Source organism: Apis mellifera, linkage group LG12, assembly GCF_003254395.2.
Source record: "Apis mellifera strain DH4 linkage group LG12, Amel_HAv3.1, whole genome shotgun sequence".
Taxonomy (NCBI): Eukaryota; Metazoa; Arthropoda; class Insecta; order Hymenoptera; family Apidae; genus Apis; species Apis mellifera.
Window position 1 is genome coordinate 10,032,568 of NC_037649.1, and position 19,214 is coordinate 10,051,781.

At 29.9% G+C, this 19,214-nt stretch overlaps 1 protein-coding gene across 8 annotated transcripts; it reads right to left on the reverse strand.

Annotated features, from left to right (window-relative positions):
• Positions 1 to 121: 121 nt before the first annotated feature.
• Per (period circadian protein) lies at positions 122 to 19,195 on the reverse strand. 8 transcript variants are annotated; one of them, XM_026444134.1, is made up of 17 exons: positions 18,716 to 19,195; positions 15,430 to 15,513; positions 12,017 to 12,201; positions 9,831 to 9,943; positions 8,600 to 8,798; positions 8,280 to 8,495; positions 7,298 to 7,482; positions 6,763 to 7,047; positions 6,190 to 6,336; positions 3,235 to 3,457; positions 2,787 to 3,163; positions 2,514 to 2,701; positions 2,260 to 2,417; positions 1,936 to 2,180; positions 1,628 to 1,846; positions 1,190 to 1,501; positions 122 to 793 (listed from the first exon to the last, which is right to left on the reverse strand). In XM_026444134.1, the coding sequence occupies exons 1-17, from the start codon at positions 18,799 to 18,801 to the stop codon at positions 680 to 682; spliced, it is 3,336 nt and encodes a 1,111-aa protein (XP_026299919.1). In that variant the 5' UTR covers positions 18,802 to 19,195; the 3' UTR covers positions 122 to 679.
• Positions 19,196 to 19,214: the final 19 nt, after the last annotated feature.

The window sequence follows — 19,214 nt, forward strand, 5'->3', positions numbered from 1 at the left end:
TAAATTTATAAATTATATCAAATATTGTGCAGGCAACAGACTTTCCAACGGATATCTTATTTTTATAATAATTTATCCACTTATCTTATGTACAAATTAAAAAAAAATCAAATAAAGTTTAATTCCATTAGAGACAATCACGTGGACGTCAATGTCTGCCCATAATATAAATCTTATATCTTCACAATATTTTTTTTCTATTCTTGAGACAAATGTGTCTATAATTTATCATTGACGTTAAAATATCATTATTAATAAATTCAAAAAAAAAAAGGAACTTATGAAATCATTAACTTTCTAATCAATATGATTTTCATTCCTTATCATTTAATATTTTATAGCTAATTGTATATAAATTGACTTTATGTTTAAATGTATGAAAATATAATTGAGGCAGTTAAAATTTAAAAATTAATTTTTAATAATAAATATCTTAACATAGATAATAATTCTAAGCAATAAATTTATAATATATACGTTAAAAAAATGTATATTATAAATAATTTTATCTGCCTCAAAATATAAATTTAATAAAATATTTTAAATGACATCTTTTGAACTACGCAGCAATTAATCATAACTTAATTATTAGAACCAAATTCAAAAGATACCATTGGAAACAAACGCTTCGAACTGGAAAACAGTGTTTAGTTATAAGTTGATCGTTACAAAGTTTTTCCTATAATTGCTGGCAAGATACAACTTGAGATGGTAATGCCGGTGGCAATGGCGCATTTTCTTCGTGAATCATTACAAGTTTACCGTACTTCACCATTCTCCTTTTTTGTTTTTGCTGTAAATGAAATCTTATTCTTTTACTAATCATCATCGATTTACGATTTTCAAAAATGATTTTATGATAATTATTTATTAATATGATTATTCTTAAATCTATATAAATTTTCTTATAATTTAATTAAATTATTATTATAATTTAATTAAATTAAATTATTAATTATTCTCAAATTTTATTTAATTTATTCTACTTAAAAATGTGATGTTAAGTAAAAAATATTCTTTAAATATTAATAAAATATAATGTTAAAATTATTAAAAAATCTTATACCGATTTCTTATTTTTTTATAAAATATTTTGTACTTGTTATAAAATTTATTTATTAAAAAAGCATAAAATAAAATTATAAAAATATATTTACGATAATATCATAAAATCTTAATAATTTTATACCTGTGATACTGTGCCAGCCGTCCAACTTCCATTGCTGCTACCACTATCACTGCCACTAGAAGTGATTCCATCTTCAAGAACAAGTTTTGTTTCGAAACCTTCGACTTCTAAATCTAAGTAAAGTTGACCCAATTGATCATTTACCAATAATGGTTGATTAAAATTTTTTAAGGCATTCATATCAGCTTGAAGTACTTCGTTCAGAGTTTTAGGATGTATTTGATATTCGTATATTAATTCTGGAGTTACATGAACGCCTTCAAGCCATGGTGGCTCTTTCCTTCGTTTACCGTATTGTTGTTTCATACTATCCTATAAATAAATGTTTATAAATGAATTAATTTTCTTTTCCTGAAAAACATTTTCAATGTTTCCGATGAAATGCAAATTAATAATTAAATATCTGTCAAATAATAAATAAAAAAAAATATTATTTACCTCCAGTAAATATTCTGTTGGTTTTTGGTCTGGATTACAACTGCTTTCACTGCTTTTGTATAGAAAACTGCTATAAAAGCTCGACGAGCTCGATTCGTCCACAATATAATCATTCTGTTTATAGACTTTTTTATTCACTGGAGTTGATACGTCCACTAAGCTCGAGCAACCTCCATCATTACTTACACAAGAAGATAACAATTCACCCGGTGATAATACCTAGTTTTCATTAAATTTATATATGTAAAATTATTTATAAATAAATAAATTAAGTTAAGAGACAAAAAAGTATAAAAATATTAATTTACTTTTTTTGAAGATTCAGACATAGCCATAATGCTACCCGGCTCCGCCTTTACACTTGTTGCTTGACTAGCTGGTCGTTTTCGATCAGAGCATTTATTCATTGTAGGTTGATTATTTTCATGCGAAATTGATGTTTGTTCAGGAATTAAAAATGGTTTGTACATCATGCCCGTTGATGGAGTACCTATTACTGGAGGATAAATGACACCAGCCATTGTTGTCGACATATATGAAACTGGTAAGAACACTAGAAATTAAAATTTTAATATTTTAATTTTAACAATTATTCAAACAAGTTTAAAATGTACATTAAAATAAATACATACTATAAGGATTTTGTTGAGGGGGTTGCATTGGTTGAGATGAGCTAAGTTTTTCCCGTACAGGAGATAAAATTGTAGAATCGTTTACTTGTGGAACGGGGACACAATATACTGGTATCATTGGCAGTATTGGTATTCTAGGTATTGCTTGTGAATTTGTGCTGAAAATTGAAGAAATCACAATTTAATTTTGATATTCGACTATTATTTTTTATTTGCGTTTTATTATTTTTTCTTTTTTCAAGTAAAAAACTCACTTTTGTGGTACATTTTGAGCAGATGGAGGAGGTGGAATAGAAACTGATAAAGGCTGCCATAAATTGACATTAGCACCTGTTTGAATTACAGTAGATTGATCGATGCTCATGCTTGTAACCGTTGTTGCAACATTAGTAGGGAATTGGCCTGCGGTACTTGTCCTTGACACTTCTTCATGTTTTGAAACCTAATTAATCAATTAATATTTGAATGTTATTTCGTCCCATTAACTTTTCAATTCCTAATTCGATGCTCGTTCATGGATTACTTACTTTAAAACTGTCTCCTTCCCAACTATGACTCCCACTCCTTTTAATGCCATGACTTTGGTTGACTTGAAAATGAGTATTTGGGTCCGTCGACAGTTTCTCAGTTGTCTTTATTCGAGAATCTTTTAGTTTATCACTTGCCTTAATACTAGAACGAAATTCTCGATGCTTCAGCATCATTAACTTTTCCATATCCTCGTTGTGACGGTTGAGCAACGACTCCGTCAACGTTGGAGGTTTGAAACTTTCCATGCTAGTCGTATTTGAAGTGTTCTCTCTACTTGCCGAACTTGTTTGATTATTCGAACCACTGCTAAGATTTTCTGCACTACCGCTGCCGCTTGCGCCGCTTCCGTTTATCGGTGACATGCATTTCCTGACTAATTTACAATATTCTTAACCATTTACTTTCAAAGGAATTGAATAGCGAAATTACAAGATGAAAGCTCACCCGCTGAATTCGGACTTGTTTTTCCACCCTCGTCATTGCTGGAATTAATAATCTCTTCATCGCTGCCGTACATAGTGGCAACCGGTGGTTTGCTCTTAAAGAATCTTTCAATATTTTCGTTGTAATTGAGCTGATTGTAACTTGGCGGTGTCTCGGTTGATGATTTGCTGTCGTAGTACTCATGATGGGGGGAAATCTCACCAAGCATCACGCTGTCGTGCTCCTGTAACAAGGGATTGCGTGATCCCTTCACAAGTATATTGTAGCGACTTAGAAAGAGTTGTCACTTGATTTCGTCACTGTCAATTGTTTTGCAAATTTGCGTTGCGTTCAATACTTTTGTTAGATGTTCAGCTATATAGGTGGCTGTTAAGATTTATTATGCAAGAAATTTCTCTGCACTATGTAAATTCTCCAACAATCTTGTGACCGCAAAAATGCAATATTTACAGCGCACGAGCAACCAATATGACCAATTTTAATATTTTTCCAGCTCTGTAACACAATTAGTTGCTTTAACTATTACAACCAACCAACTTCTTTCCCGTTTTATTGTTTTTTTTTTTTTTCTTTTTTTCCTTGCATCATTGCCATTCATACATTCTCTTCTCGTACATACATACTCATATATACATATACATACTCTTCTTTACCATTTATTTTCTTTCTTTTAAAATTCTCGTTATACATACAAACAGATTTTTATTATTTTTAATTTTTCTACATAAATTTAGAAAAATTTGCGTAATTAATGATGAAGATAAAATAAAAGCACATAAGATATTTTTTCTCTAATTTTCATTATATCCTTTATTCATATATTTTTTTATATCTTCCTTTTTATTTATCGATAACTAGAGAAATATTAATTTAGAAATAAATTAAATTATAAAGTTATCGTGAAAAAAAAAGAAGAAAAATCATTGAACGAGACTAGTATTGTTATCAGAACTTTTAAAATATTAATATCGCATGTTTAGTCTATAAATCGCTCTTTCATTCTCGCTTTCTCATATTGCCTCGTTAGTTTCAAAACCTTGTAAGTGAAGAGATATACTGGATACTCTATTCACGAATATTGTAATAAATTTATAGATACATTTATAGATGCCCTTATAGCCCTTTAAAATTAATATATATCAACCGTTTCTCGAATATATTCATGAAGACTAAACTTTCTATACATCGTTCATTTTACTATACAATTTGTAGAATCGTGAAACAATCAATCAATGATGACGCTTGAGCATGATGAAGAGACAAGAAAAGAGATTTAACACGATTATTTGATTTCAAATAATTCGATTTGTACAAAATTGTGGTAAAAGTTAACGTAAATGAAAATTTTTGCGAAACATGGAAACAAAATAAACATAACATTATTCAAGATAAATATTATCGAAATAATATACAAGAAAAAAAAGAAAATTATCGTTTAAAGATCCTGAAGAAACATACAATGGAAATGGTAAAATAGAAAAAAAATATAATCAAAGAAAAATAATTTCTTTCTCAAAATAATCAATAGAGAAAAAATAACATTGTTATTAATGTTATTAAATACAAACATAATAACACAGATATATCATCAGATAAAGGAAGGATCGTATAACGAGATAGCCTAGAATAAATATTTAATTCAATTATATTACATAATTATATTTTCACAAAGAATCTCGAATGATAATTATATAGTAACAAATTGTATTTTTTTCTAATATCCTGCCAACTGGAAAATAGAAAGTAATTAACTACTTGAGGATACTTTAAGATAAGTTGTTGCAATCGAAATGGTTGGAATTGGTTTATAAAAGGCTTGGCGTTTTTTTTTTACCAAATAATTGAATTAAAAAAAATAATAAGTAAACTTACCAACAACGTGCCTACAAGGTTTTGAAATTGACGCTATCCTTCACCGGACCTACATAAATTTCACTTTGCCCTTCGTCCATGTCGATGTACGAAATAACTTGACAAATCTTTGCTGTTCATTTCGTCTTTACTTACAACTAGTTATATTATATGAATTGAGAAGAAGAGTTGCATAAATACCCTAACTCGTGAAAGGTTTTTAGTTATTTTGAGTTAACCTTTTTGATATGTCATCAGGCTGTAAAATGTTTAATCAATTGCAGTGTTCCTTACTCACCTTAATCACCAATTTAACTTTCAAGTCGTGTAAAAAATTCCAGGACATATCATTCAGAAGCAATGAGAATCTTGCTTTTTTTTTTTTCTTTTTTTTCTATCGATTTTTTTATCATCCTTCTTATTTTTAAAGTTCGTAAATTATCTTAAGATGTCACCGAGTTTTTAACTTTTCATAATTTTCTTTTTTTTTCTTTTACTTTCTCTTTTCATAATATGTTTATTTTATACGAACATAAATTTCTTTGCTTCGTGAGATATATCAACATAGAATTTTTTTTTATTAACCCTTCACCTAACTATTTGTCAACTCTATTTATGTCATGCAATCTTATATCAGCGAAAAAAAAAAGAAGAAATTTTATAAAAAGAATTCAAACTCGATTAATCGAAACGTTACTCATACAAAATTAGACAAAGGAATTTATTAATAAATTTACGAAAAATTTCTTCTTTTCTCTCTTGATATTGACGATAAAAGTTCGATACAATCGATTCGTTTTGTACTTTGAAATCGAATAATAAATGTTTTGGAAAACATCGAATTTTAAGAAAACAAAAAAATAATAATTGTATCGAAATATTATCGCGCACATCGTGCAGCCGTAGAGCAACACAAAACGAAAATCTCTTTTTTTTTTTTTTAAATCTAAGGGAAATACCTTTCACGTTGAACCCTCATAAGAAGAACGATCTAATATTATAGTTATTGTAAATATACTTGTAGTATACCACCACAACGCATTATACCGTACTACTAGCAAAATAGATAAGTGTCGGCGATACTAAAACGTAGCTAATAGTCACCGAAAAACTCCTTTCGTCGGTAGCAAGCACATCTTTGCCAAAACCGGGTGTTCTCGTCTCCTGGAGCAGATTTTCCATGAAGGACGCGAGGTCCTTGCATCTCTTTGACACGTCGAGCTCGGTAATATCTGACTTTCTTTGGATGCTCTGCGCAGACGTACGATAGAACAAAGAAAAAAAGAAAAAGTTGGGGATCGAGCGACCATATATTTTATTATTGGGAAGAAGAATTTCGTGGAAAATATTTTAGACGATGATGAACGTTTTTATTGTTTGTCTGTGTATTTCGTTACCCTGAAGAGAGACAAAGAATTAATTCTGTGTAAACAATTCGATCAAATAGGTAGTTAGACACGATTTCTTATTTATAATAATTTGAAGTATAATTTGTTTAATGATCATTGCTATAATAAAAAAAAATATATATAATCAATGTGATTCCTTTTTTGGTATACAAATATCAAATTCTAAAATTACAAGCCCTAGTTATCTGTGTTTATCTTATCAAACAATATCATATCACGTTCTATCTATACAAACTGGTTCGGCATAAATTATCGAGGGAAGACATACCTCGTCGAGAAGTGTACGTATCTCTTCTTGAATAATCTTGGCCTCCTTCAACACTTCCTCGCTAATGTTGGTTAATTGGCTGTGCTCAGTTGCACACGATACGCGAAAGATGTCAGGATTCGCTGGCCCTTTCAATATCCTGTGTTGACCTACGACAAATTCTAGTTTTTTCGTCCATGGATTGATAAAGGACGACCATTCTGTTTCGAGGACGACGTAGTCTCCGTTCTGTATCCCGAACCTGTAGGGTTTCGATCTGAACGAGGCACCTTCGAGCTTGATAACCTGTTCAACGATATATTTATAAATATGATTTAATCGAGAAAGTAAACATTTTTTTTTTGTTTTTTTTTTACGTCATTCGACGTTCACTTCTCGGGACTCGTTTGTGCTAATCCGCACTTTTTTACGGATTATTCTATCATTCTCTCGCATACTTTCTTTTTTTCTCTCTTTCTCTCAAACGTATATTCGATCAAAACCTAAAGATTTGCTTTGTTTTTTTTTTTTTTTTTTTTCTGGGGCACATGCTCACAGTCTCATAGATGTCTTTGATGAAAGGCAGATCCTCGGGATGATAGAAGTCAAACAGCGAACGGCCAACCATATCCTGAGGTAGATAGCCAAAGTATTGGACTACGTCGGGATCAACATGGGATAAATAGCACGTTGCGTTGTGGCGGGTGGTGAATACCGAAGATATTATTGTTTCTTCTGGCGCTGCGGATAATGATAATAAGAAGGTCGGGGTCATTCTCTCTTCTGCCAGATGTTCCCTTCATGATGAAAGTTTTTAAGTCTTTATGGTGAATCAAAGCTACAAATTCGATTTGCCGAGACAAGTCTGTACGAATTACTTGTCCCCTCTACCTATGTAAATACGAAATAATATAATTTGAAATAATATGAATTAATATTTTGAAAAAAAAGAAAGCATCACACCAACCTCTTTATAAGGATAATTTATTCGTGAATTTCGAACAGACTTGTTGAAAGGATTTGAAAGAAGGGTTTCAACGGAATGATGTTAATAATAAAAGATCATTATGTGCGGATCAAACAAAAAAACATAATATTTTCATATTTTACGTAAAAAATAATCGGTGCATTGTTATTCTTATTTTTTTCTTACTCAAATAAATAATAGAAACAGTGGTCTCCAAACTGAACAAAAATATATTGACTGATCAAATGAATAAAAAAAAAAAAAGAAACAAATAAATGAAAAGACGACAAAGATAAAATACTATCGTCACAATCTTCTAATAAATATTTCTAATTTAATAAAAATTACCTTCTGCTTAAGGTACGTCGCCATGGAAACCACCGAATCATATTGTATCATCGAGGAGACTAGACTAACGAAACGACTTGATTATTATCATTTGCTATTTTTCCCAACGATGCTATATAAATAATAAATAAATTATTATGTCTGTTTAAATTTTGTATTTAAGAGGATATTTATCAAATTTTTTTATCAGTCGAATCTCCTCGAACATCTTTAACCGTACTACCTTTATATGCAGAGTGAACAGGTTGAGCAGTAACCACCAGGAACATTGCTTTGTGTTGCTGTTCAGTCGTACGATCTCGAAAATCTCTGAACGACAATGTCAAGTGGAACGGGAGATACAAATTCGATCTTGCCTCTTTGTTGATCGATTGATGAGCGAAAGATCTTGTGTACTTCCGTAATCCGCAAAACAGACTTGCTCTTCTCCCATTAATACCTGATAGATCAATTATCGTCGATAACAATCTTTATAATGTAAATTTTAAATCTTGCAATGTATCTTAATTTAATTTATTCGATTCGAAGAAACAATAGTAATACCTTTCGGTCTTTCTTCTTGAGGCGAGACTATTCCGTTTTTAATCTGATCAGCCAGTGTGGCCTTATCCTTGGGATGGACGTAATCGATGAAAGAACGGCCAATCCATGCATCCTTGAGATATCCTAGAGCTGTGCATATCGAGGGAGTCGTATACAATACGAGGCCGTCGTGCATTGAAATCACCGCGCAAAACCCCTCCTACAGGATATACAATATACAAATATAGACTTTGATTTCCAGTAGTTGTATGCTAATAGATTTATTTATAAAATTGAATAAAATATTATTATTTAAGTTATCTAAATAATATTATTCAATAAAATTAAAATTATTCGTTAAGCACGTATTCATGACACTGAATCTATGTCATCAAGATTTTCAACACTTTTTTTTTTTATTTATTAGGTAGCTTGTAGAGGTAAAACTCGTCGCTACTTTGACTTCGATTTATACAAATTTTTTTTGCTTTCATTTCTATCACTATTAATATACAAGTTTTGAATCACATTTTGCATATAATAATATTTTATAATAGCATTTTTTGCCGATCGATTTCACTATGCAGGGAGAAAAGAGTTGCGTGTTTTCATTAAAGAACGTAATTTCCATTCATTCGAATTCCTGAATGATTGAGAATAGAAATTAAAAAGAAGAAAAACTGTAATATAAGTAAGAAATTAAATGTATTTATATAAGTTGAGTATTAGTAAACCTTCACCCATTTAAATTGAAAGATTACATCAAAACTTAATAACAGGTATATTGAAGAAAATGATAAGATTTGTTAACGTATTAAAAATATTTTCCAAAGAGGCATTATAATTTATTTCCCGGCCACTAGAAGGTCATTTTGCTAGTAACAGTTGTCAATTCCAATGATAAATCTCCTTTCTCCACGCATAACACTACTGAAACCTTGCAATAATGTTACTACTGTGTTACATCATCATTATACAGAAAGCCACACCGAATTACAATTAATTGAAGAAAAGAATTGCGTGTTATATCGATAACTCGGGAAATACTCGGGTTAAGATTAATGATAATTAACAAATATGACAGGATGCTTTTAGAATGCCCGATCCTGGATCCTTTCTACGAAGGAGCTCGATCTTGATTCGATCATGTTTCTGTTTTTCTACGTACTGTCCTTCTACCACAATAGTTACTAGTTAAGAGAAATCTATTTCTCCAGTTGGTTTTTTTTTTTTTTTTTTAATTAATACTAACATTGGCTTGAGAGATGGAATCATCCAGGGGATTCGTACGAGAAGCAAGCCCTGCTTCCACATCTGTCACTGTATCGCCGTTGTGCTCGCCGGGATCCGTTGCATCCACCAATTCTACAGTGGTTACATCTTCTTGTACACACCCAACAAAAATTCCCCTTGTTATGTATTGTTCCTCTTTAACAAACTCGCCCGTGTTTGCTGATGGGACATGGATCTTTCACCAGAGTAGCATCGGTTACGTATTTAATAACGTTTCATGGACGTCTCGAAATCATTTTAATTTTAGGCTTTAGCATTACGTATAGCGATGCTCTTTCTCGTCGCGTAAATAAAGATCAAAGAGTATAGAACACGTCCAAGAAACATGTAAGACGTGACCTGCTGCTAGAATAATGAATTAAAGGAAGATGGGAGAGTTACAATGTTTCCTTAGTCCAAGAGGACAACATTATTGCAATAATGTTCCGTATATAAGAATGTAAACTTATCTTGAGATTATTCGTTAAAAAAAAAAAGAAAGAAAGAAAGAGAAAATAATTCAACTCGCTCTGTAGAGAGATCGTTGAATAACACGCCACAAACTGATACCAAGAAGGCAATTTTTATTTACTCGTTCTTTATCTAATTTCTGGAATCTACTTTCATTAATCGTTCATTGATATTATCATCACTTATCATATCATCACGTCATTGATATTAGATCGAGATCTGATCGATTTTCGAAAGTTTTTAGAAAAAATAGTTTTTAATAAAATAAACAAACTAGCAATGTTATGTAACAGATCTATTTTTACGCTCAAATATTTCCTATTGCAATATATTCTGCAAACTCGTAACGATCAATGAAAAAATACCTATCCGAGAAATGATTATTCGATTATTAAAAATTATGTAAATAATTACGTAAATCATAGGCAATGTTATATAAAAGAGCGGTTCAGTTTGAGCGCAACTTGACTAAACGGAAAGCTTGGAACCTGCCTTTTGTCCACGGATAGCACTGCGTGATTATATAAAATCAATATATCGAGAAATTAATTGCAATGCTTAAAATATATTTATTATATATTTCGGGATCGACGTTCATCGCGACAATTGTTCGTCACAGATACATAAATACATATTTCGTGCGAACCGAATCAAATAAATTGCATCTTTTCATCGCTGTAACAATCTGATATCAAGAAATTATTTGCATCATGTTAATTACTAATTAAATTATTCATTTTCAGTATCGATCGTTCGACGATTTTAATTTCAATTCACAGAATAACATTTGGTGACATTTCTCTTATAATTATAACCTCTAAAGGATTCGTGCACGATATCGTTGGTGCTAATAATAAAACAAGAAAGGATCAATATTTAGTAGAAAGTTAGAAATAGGGTGCTCTTTCCAAGGTTTCGTTCGTGTTAAATAGAACTGAAGAATTAATTGCCACGGTAACAACGTGAGTAATTTATGTTTGGAAATTCTTTCAGAAATTATTAGAGATGCTAAAAATATCACCAAAGCAGACGAATCCTCTAGATCCATTGAATTTGAATTAAAAAGTCGAACGAGTAAAAAGTAATGAAAGAACTCGATCATTCTAATTTTGAACAAAAAAGATGCAATTGATCGTTTCAGACTTAGACGTGTCTGACGGACTAAGGGAACCATGAGGATGGACAAGGAGGGAAACAATAAGGTCGTTCGTAAAGTCTTTGGGTGTGAATAAGCGAAACCTAACTAATAAGAAAAGTGCACGAAACCAAATAACATCGCATAAAATTATCGATCTTTTTTTCATTTCATTAAAATGAAAAATTAATTTGCATTTCTCTTATAATTCTCTCGTTAATTTTATTATAAAATCTTCGATAAATAAAAAAAGAAAACTGAAATGAATGTTCAAATTCATCCTCGAATCAAATTTTATTCAAAATTACATCTCGATTGAATCATAAAACTCGAAGGAAGAGTTGAATTCGATAAAGTCAGTAGTAAGAACGAATGATTGGCCCGACAGTTAGAATTTGATATTATCTCCTTCTTTTACGATATCGATTACATAATCCAACATGATTGCACAATTGTGATCACTTTTGACCCGAGCTACAATATACAAAAGAGACTAACAAATTTTCGAGATTATACAGTTAACGTGCACTTCTTCCCATCAATTTTAGATCGCAACCAACCTGGTTTCTTTTCAAGTATAGATTTCGTTGGGACGGCGACGTTATAAGACACGGCTTCTGGCGGTGTGCCGGCATTTTTCAGGGTAATATCTGCCTCGGCGTTAACAGCCAAAATCGTCTTCGACTTCTTCTTCTTATGTTCTTTATCCTTTCTTTTGCTGATTGGCTGTGGTAGGGCTTCATTGCTACATATTCATATAAACATTACATGTAAAAAAACATGGAAAAAACTTCTAATCTCGTGTAACGGATTCAAATCCAAAAATTAGTAGAACAGATAGGATTTTAATTTCGAAGGATAGGCTGAGAAGAGCTGAGAATTAAACTTCGTATTGTCGAATCTAATTTATTTGAGGGGATAAATAGAAGAGAAAAAAAAAAGAAGATCTCTCTCATTAATTTGCGAATAAAGCAATCGCGATCGACGATGTGAATTAAATCGTTTGACGACATAAAATTGTTCCTAATAAACATGCGGTTAACTAAAGTTTCGTTAGATTTGAAGTAAGTTCAACATTTCGTGCAATTTTTATAAAAACGATTTAATATAATCTTATTATGATGTATACAATTATTTTCGGTGGAAAAGATCTTACATAAAATTAATCTTAAATAAAACGTACTTATTCTCACGCATTTTCTAACAATAGCGCGATACCGGAAAAGCTAGTATTCATCGTACACTTTCAACGAGTAAAATATCAACTGTACACATGTTCTAAAAATAAATTTGCTTTCCGCTGAGTCAACAAACAAGAAATCTATTGGACATGTATGCGAACATGAGCTGCAAGTTCATTTGTTGCTTTCAACAATTGCTTCATTAAAAAAAATTGCCACCATCGTCATAATCATAACTAGATTTAGAATACTATTAGAACAGCTATTGTAGGAGTGGAGTGATATTAAAATAGATTGGAGCGACTTTCACCAGGAAACTCAATAACAATAAAAATAGTATGTATACGTAACAAATGTTTTAGATCATCAAATCGTGACTGCATTTGTTAGGTAACAAATAGAAAGTGCATTTCTCCAACCTTTCAAGCTTTCTCCAAGATAAAATTGGCTATTTAAAGTTTCATATTTCCGAGTTCACGAATCTTAAAAATGTCGACTATAACTCGAACAACTTCCTGGTTGTTTAAACAATATGAATATTTTATCCTTTAAAGATAATTGTATTGTTGAATTTACGTTGTAATAATAATTTTCAATGTTTCAATGATAAATAAAAGAGACTTTGTGATTCTATCTTTCTTCTTTAATCATAATTATTAATTATGATCAATTATTATATAAAAGTTAAATTTGTTAAATTTGTTAAATTCGTATCTCATATAATTCACAATACATTATGTAATAATCCAGAGTTTAATTGTACATTTTCCATACAAATTTCTGTCCCATTCTATAGAACAAAAGACATTGTGTTTATTTCAATCTTCTTACGATTATTTTCAGCGTGAAAAAGCAATTAAAATTACAATGTCCAATATAAACTAATACCCAATAATTGTTTCCATTGTTTGGTAGTTAAATATAACTACAAGTAAACGGTTAATTAAAGTTTCCAAATATATACATCGTATTTGAGACGACAGAAAGGCGCCTGTGATATCGTAATTGCACGTAACCTTGACCTCTACCAGCCACGAGCAAATTATAGAAGGATTTCCTCACGAAGTCTCTCTTTTCTATAATTCTCTATGAAACACGCGCGATACGTGTTAATAACGTATCGTATATTCTCATGCTATTGGTTCGTAGAACCAATAAACGCGCAATGATGCGAGCCATGTCGTTTCTGTTCGGCAAAAATTTTGAATCATAGAAAACGGTGACACGTGTCACGTTATGTCTCGAATCGCACATTGCAATCGATTTTCGAACAATTTCGCAATCGATTTTTTCGTACAAAGTTTTTTTTTCATGCATGTAAGGGAAAAAAAAATTTTAGAAAAGAAAGAAAAAAAATTCATCGAAAATCGATGACGGACGAAATAGAAAATTGAATAGGAAAAGAAAGCGAATTGAAAACGAGATTATTAATTCGATTAAATAAATAATTCAAAGTTACTGGTTCTTTTTTCTTTTTTTCTCTATTTCTAATTATATCCTATAAACAATAGAAAATAGACTGGTTTTAACTATAATTTATAGACTCGATGTTGATTTATTATTATTACAACGGAACGGCCTATCCAGATTATGCAATGATACGTGGGGATATCTCATGCCACGTAGGCGACGCCGATGGCGACATTGCAGGCACGTGGCACTGCACATGCACCAATGTTTATAGCGGCAGTTGTGTGCGCTTTCTCGTAACTGAATGTAATCGTTCTCCTACATATGCATGAATACAATGCTAAAAATCCACATTAGCGCGCTATGTCACCTTCACAATCGTGATAATTATGGAACAACAATTTTAATCACATAAATAATATACCGGGAATAAAAACTCATCTGAAAAATTTGTTTCATAAATCATATTATGAACTTAATTGCATACACGTGTATAAAAATAAAAGGAACAAAAAAATATATCTAGATGATTCATCACAATGCGATGATGCTTCAAATTTTGTGACCTGAATAAAAAAATCATCGTGCAATATTTTTAAAATTTATGAGAAGTAAGTAATGAAAAGAATCGCAATCGTTTTTTTATATAATTTCACGTTATCACTTTATTGTTCATCATTCATCATTCATTGTTCCTCGTGTAAGAGCAAACTCACGTTAGCATGCAATGTCCATTCAATATTGTAAGTAGTAGCAATTGCGTGTACAATTTTATATATATCTTGTTTTTAAGATATAAAGAAATTTTTCTGATAATTGAATAATGTATATTTCTCGTTTATACAAGTTTTTGTCTTTAGATATCGTTCACGATATTTTTCGATTACAATAAATGAATCATGTTGCATCAAATCTTTTTAAATTTTTTATAGATAGAAATGTTTCTTTATGTACACTTATGTATTCTTCTTTCGACGTATAATTATAATTATACATAACAATAATGTATTAACAATACATATTAAAAGATTACAATTAAATGATTTTGTATATTTTTTTAGGGAAAGCTCATAGAGCACTGAGGAAAAAAATTACATTTCCACTAGATTTCTTATTCTTATTTTCTATTAATCACAGTCGCAATGACTTGTAAATTATTCATAGATTCGATATCTCAAGCATAGTGATAAGATCCTTACGATCATAAACACCTTCGTTTGTTATCAACGATCAATATATCTTTAAGTACATCTTTTGAGTATTTATATATTTTTGAGAAAAAATTGTATATACAAATTTCACTGGAATCATTATCGCGATTGCTTCGTCGTATTGATCGTATTGATCGTAAATTATTAAATAAAATTTAAACGATATCTTACCTGGATCCAAATGTTGAAGGACGCCTACCGCAATAACCACTACTTTCAGAGCGGTTGCTGTTTCTCGAAATCGAGCTGCCACTACTGAAATAGAAATTAATGAATATTAGAATTAAATATTAAAATAAATTCTTGAATTGTTTAATAACAAGTGGAAAATATAAATATTTTCGGATGTGTTTATCGTAATATGGATTATATAATGTACACATTAATGCCTGACAATCAATCGAGTGAACTACTGTGTTTATTCGCTGAGTCTGACCTTGATTATCCGTTACTACTGAATCTGCTTGCACGTTGAATTAATTTTTAAATTGATGTACAAATTTTTTTACTAATATTATATTAATATTATTAATGTTAGTGTAATATTATTTATTTAAATCAGAAGTTAATATTAAAATAATATTAAAATAAATCTTCTTGCGCGGTGGTAACAAGTTTGCAACATAAAAAAATTAAACAAGTCGTTATATTTTATTTATTTATTAAAGTAATAAAAACTTTTTATAGAACAAAAGTTTTCTTATTTAAGTAATTTATAACTTATCAATCTTTTCAAACTTATCGAAGTAAAACATTAATAAATTAAAAAAAAAAAAAGGAGAATGATAAACAGAATGAAATTTAAAATTTTATTAATTTATGATGGTTACGGAACATATACATTTTATCAATTGCTTCATATGTTATTATTTACACCTTTCATAATTAGACTATTATATATATTTACTTGATAATATCTTTTAAAAATACCGATAACCGATATCGTCGCTAGAAATAATTCCCATTGAAGAAATTATAATTAATATTTTCGAAACAGATAATATTTCTTGCTATATATATTCTATATTTTCAAAATGTGAAGAATTGAAAAATTTACCTATCAAATGAAAAATCATATGCATTCTCAATCTAACTCGTGATGAATAACGAATCGTAGAAAACATTCTATACATCCTATGGCAAATCTGTTTTATTAGCAAACGAATACACAGAGAATTAGAAGGTGATTGCAAAGGTGCATTTCTCGAACGGTAGGAACGGCCTCGGCCCATTAGCCAATTAAAACGTGGTCGAGAAAGTCACGCGATTCACTGACACGAAATCTTTGAAACCAGTTACGGAATGGGAGAAAAAAAAAGGACCGATCACATGTTCGGCAAACGTGACTACCGTGATCGGCCCTTACGACGGAGTCTTTCTGGCCTTTCACTGTCCTCATTATTTTCCAGGGAACGAGCACGAGGCTTCTACATTTGTTGCACCTCGTTCGATAAGAAAAATTATTGCATAAGAAGGTCTGTTTCACGCTCGTGGCCCCGTGACTAAAACCCATCGAACGACACATTGATTGATTTATCGATTTTATTCCAAGTTTTATTACGATACCACAATAATGCCAAGGAACCATCGCATTGAAGAAAGAAAAGAAAAATATGATAATTGAAAAGAGGATAAAGTATTAAAAAAAAAAATAATAGGAGAATACATTCCAAATTTCAACGATTGTAGAATTATTACAATTTTTTTGATATTATTAAAAAGAGGTCAAATTATTTTTTGGATTAAAAGATAGAAACTCTAAATGCTGAACATTTAAATATTTATAAATATAATATAAGGTATTACTGATTTAAACAATTTGAAATTTAAAAGAGTTTCAATTAAATAGTTTTTTGTGAATATGGTAATCACTGATCTCGCATGTTCACTTTGCATTCGTTCAACCTGTTTTCATCGGATTTCACAACTTGTGCCTAGGTGTATTAAATGCGAACGTAGAAATGCATACTTCGTCAAGAAACTAGTTAGCCTTAACCGTAGTGTTCGAGTTTCTATCCTTCTTATTCGCCGTATTTTTCGTTTACCTCTCACCTAGATCATCGACAAAGCGTGTCAATGCCAAGTATCCTGCGCTAATGTTACATTGTATATCCTTTAACATCCTGTAAATTTTCAATCCGTTTAATTTGTAAATTATCAAGACAATAATTCATAAAGATAAATCATATGCATCCAAGATTCATAATGAAATTGAGGAATGATCGAATTTCTGGCTACAATCATTTTTTTTTATGTGTAATCAAATTTCAAAACTCCAATAATTTGATCAATTGATTTTTTTGCAAATGAAATTTACACTCATACTATTTCAAATTATAGTCTAATATTATATTATCAATGATTCAATACATTTCAAAATTAAACGTATCAAAATATTAAAATATATAGACAATTGTAATTCTTTATAAATATTGGATTATAAGATTTTGTATGTATATATATATATACATATGAACAATTCAGAGATTTGTGATATCAATTGTTAAATCATTCGTTTTTTTCAATAATATATTATAAAATTTAAATTTTATAAATGAATATTGAAAATTAATTACACAAAACATAAAAAACTCAAATTATAGATATTTCTTCAAGTTTGTATATATAAATCGTTATAAAATTTTCTTAAATCTTTCAATAAGGTTTCAAATCGCAATTAAAAATTGCACATCTAACATATCGACGCTTTTTATCGTGTGTGAAATGATATATTGGTTATCATTTGATGTGTATTTCACTAATATTTAATCGAAAATTTATTTTGATTAATTTTGAACAATCACGAAGAATAACATTTAAATATATGTTATACAAATAGAAGTTATGCAATTTTATCTATTTAATCGATCACGAAAATAAAATCGGAAACTAGAAAATCAATAAAAAAAAGAGGAATAATTAAATCTTATATTTTTTAAAGAGAAAGAAGAATACGAATACACAAGGCGCGCGCGCACGCACACATTATTTTCCTATATGTCTATATTTGAATGAAAATATTGATAATGTACGATATAAATATTCACATAATATTTGCACATATAAATTGCATATGATATATATAATTTAATAAGAATAAATTAATGAATACTTCTTAATTAACAATTTATATAATGTTTAGCTTTTATATTCTCTAATATTAATATTTATATTAAATAAATTGCTTTTCAATTTATTTTTTTTTAATGTATTATTTAAGAAAAATAAGTCAGATATATAACTATTGATATTTATTAATAATATTTATTAATATTCGTTATATTTTTTTGTATTGACATCATGAAAAATTATAAGTAAAATAACTACTATTATATACTATCTATAAGTTGCTCAAAATTCATAATTTAAAATCCATGGCGCCATATTAAAATTAATGTCACATAATAGGATAAGTTCAAAGTATTTAAAAAAAATTAAATATACACTCAATACATACCTCCGTTGCGATTGACTGTTACTACAAGTATTAGAATATCCGGAATCCGACACCTTAGCATTTTCAGTGGATATCTCTTCCATCATTCTCTTCTAAGGGTAGTTTTTCTTTCAGATAATATCCGTTGAATCACAACACTATTACTAAATCAAACTCGTTCACGTGTCATTTCTATATTTCTTGGCGGTAAAAGTTATAAAAATGATAAAGAAAAACACGAAGAAATTGTTTGTATTTACATGAACGAAAAGGGATAGTATTTTTTAAATATATTCGTATTCACTATCTAAATTAAAAATAATGCACCATTTAATCGATTATAAAAAATTAGTAAATTAAATGAAAAACAAATGTTTTCACTAATTTCTTCTCTGTTAATTTCACAATATAGTAAACACTACGATGCGTACTAGACAGTAATATCTCTGAGGACTGAACTACACCGAACATCACATATCTATCGCACCGAGTGACTGTTCCGCATAACGCTGCACGTTCG

Coding starts and splice junctions, on each gene's coding strand:
- Per (XM_026444130.1), bottom strand. CDS start 18,801: ATGATGGAAGAGATATCCACTGAAAATGCTAAGGTGTCGGATTCCGGA. Junction 2,702..2,786: donor GGGAAGGAGACAGTTTTAAA/GTAAGTAATCCA, acceptor TTGATTAATTAG/GTTTCAAAACATGAAGAAGT. Junction 794..1,189: donor CGGCTGGCACAGTATCACAG/GTATAAAATTAT, acceptor TTTCATTTACAG/CAAAAACAAAAAAGGAGAAT.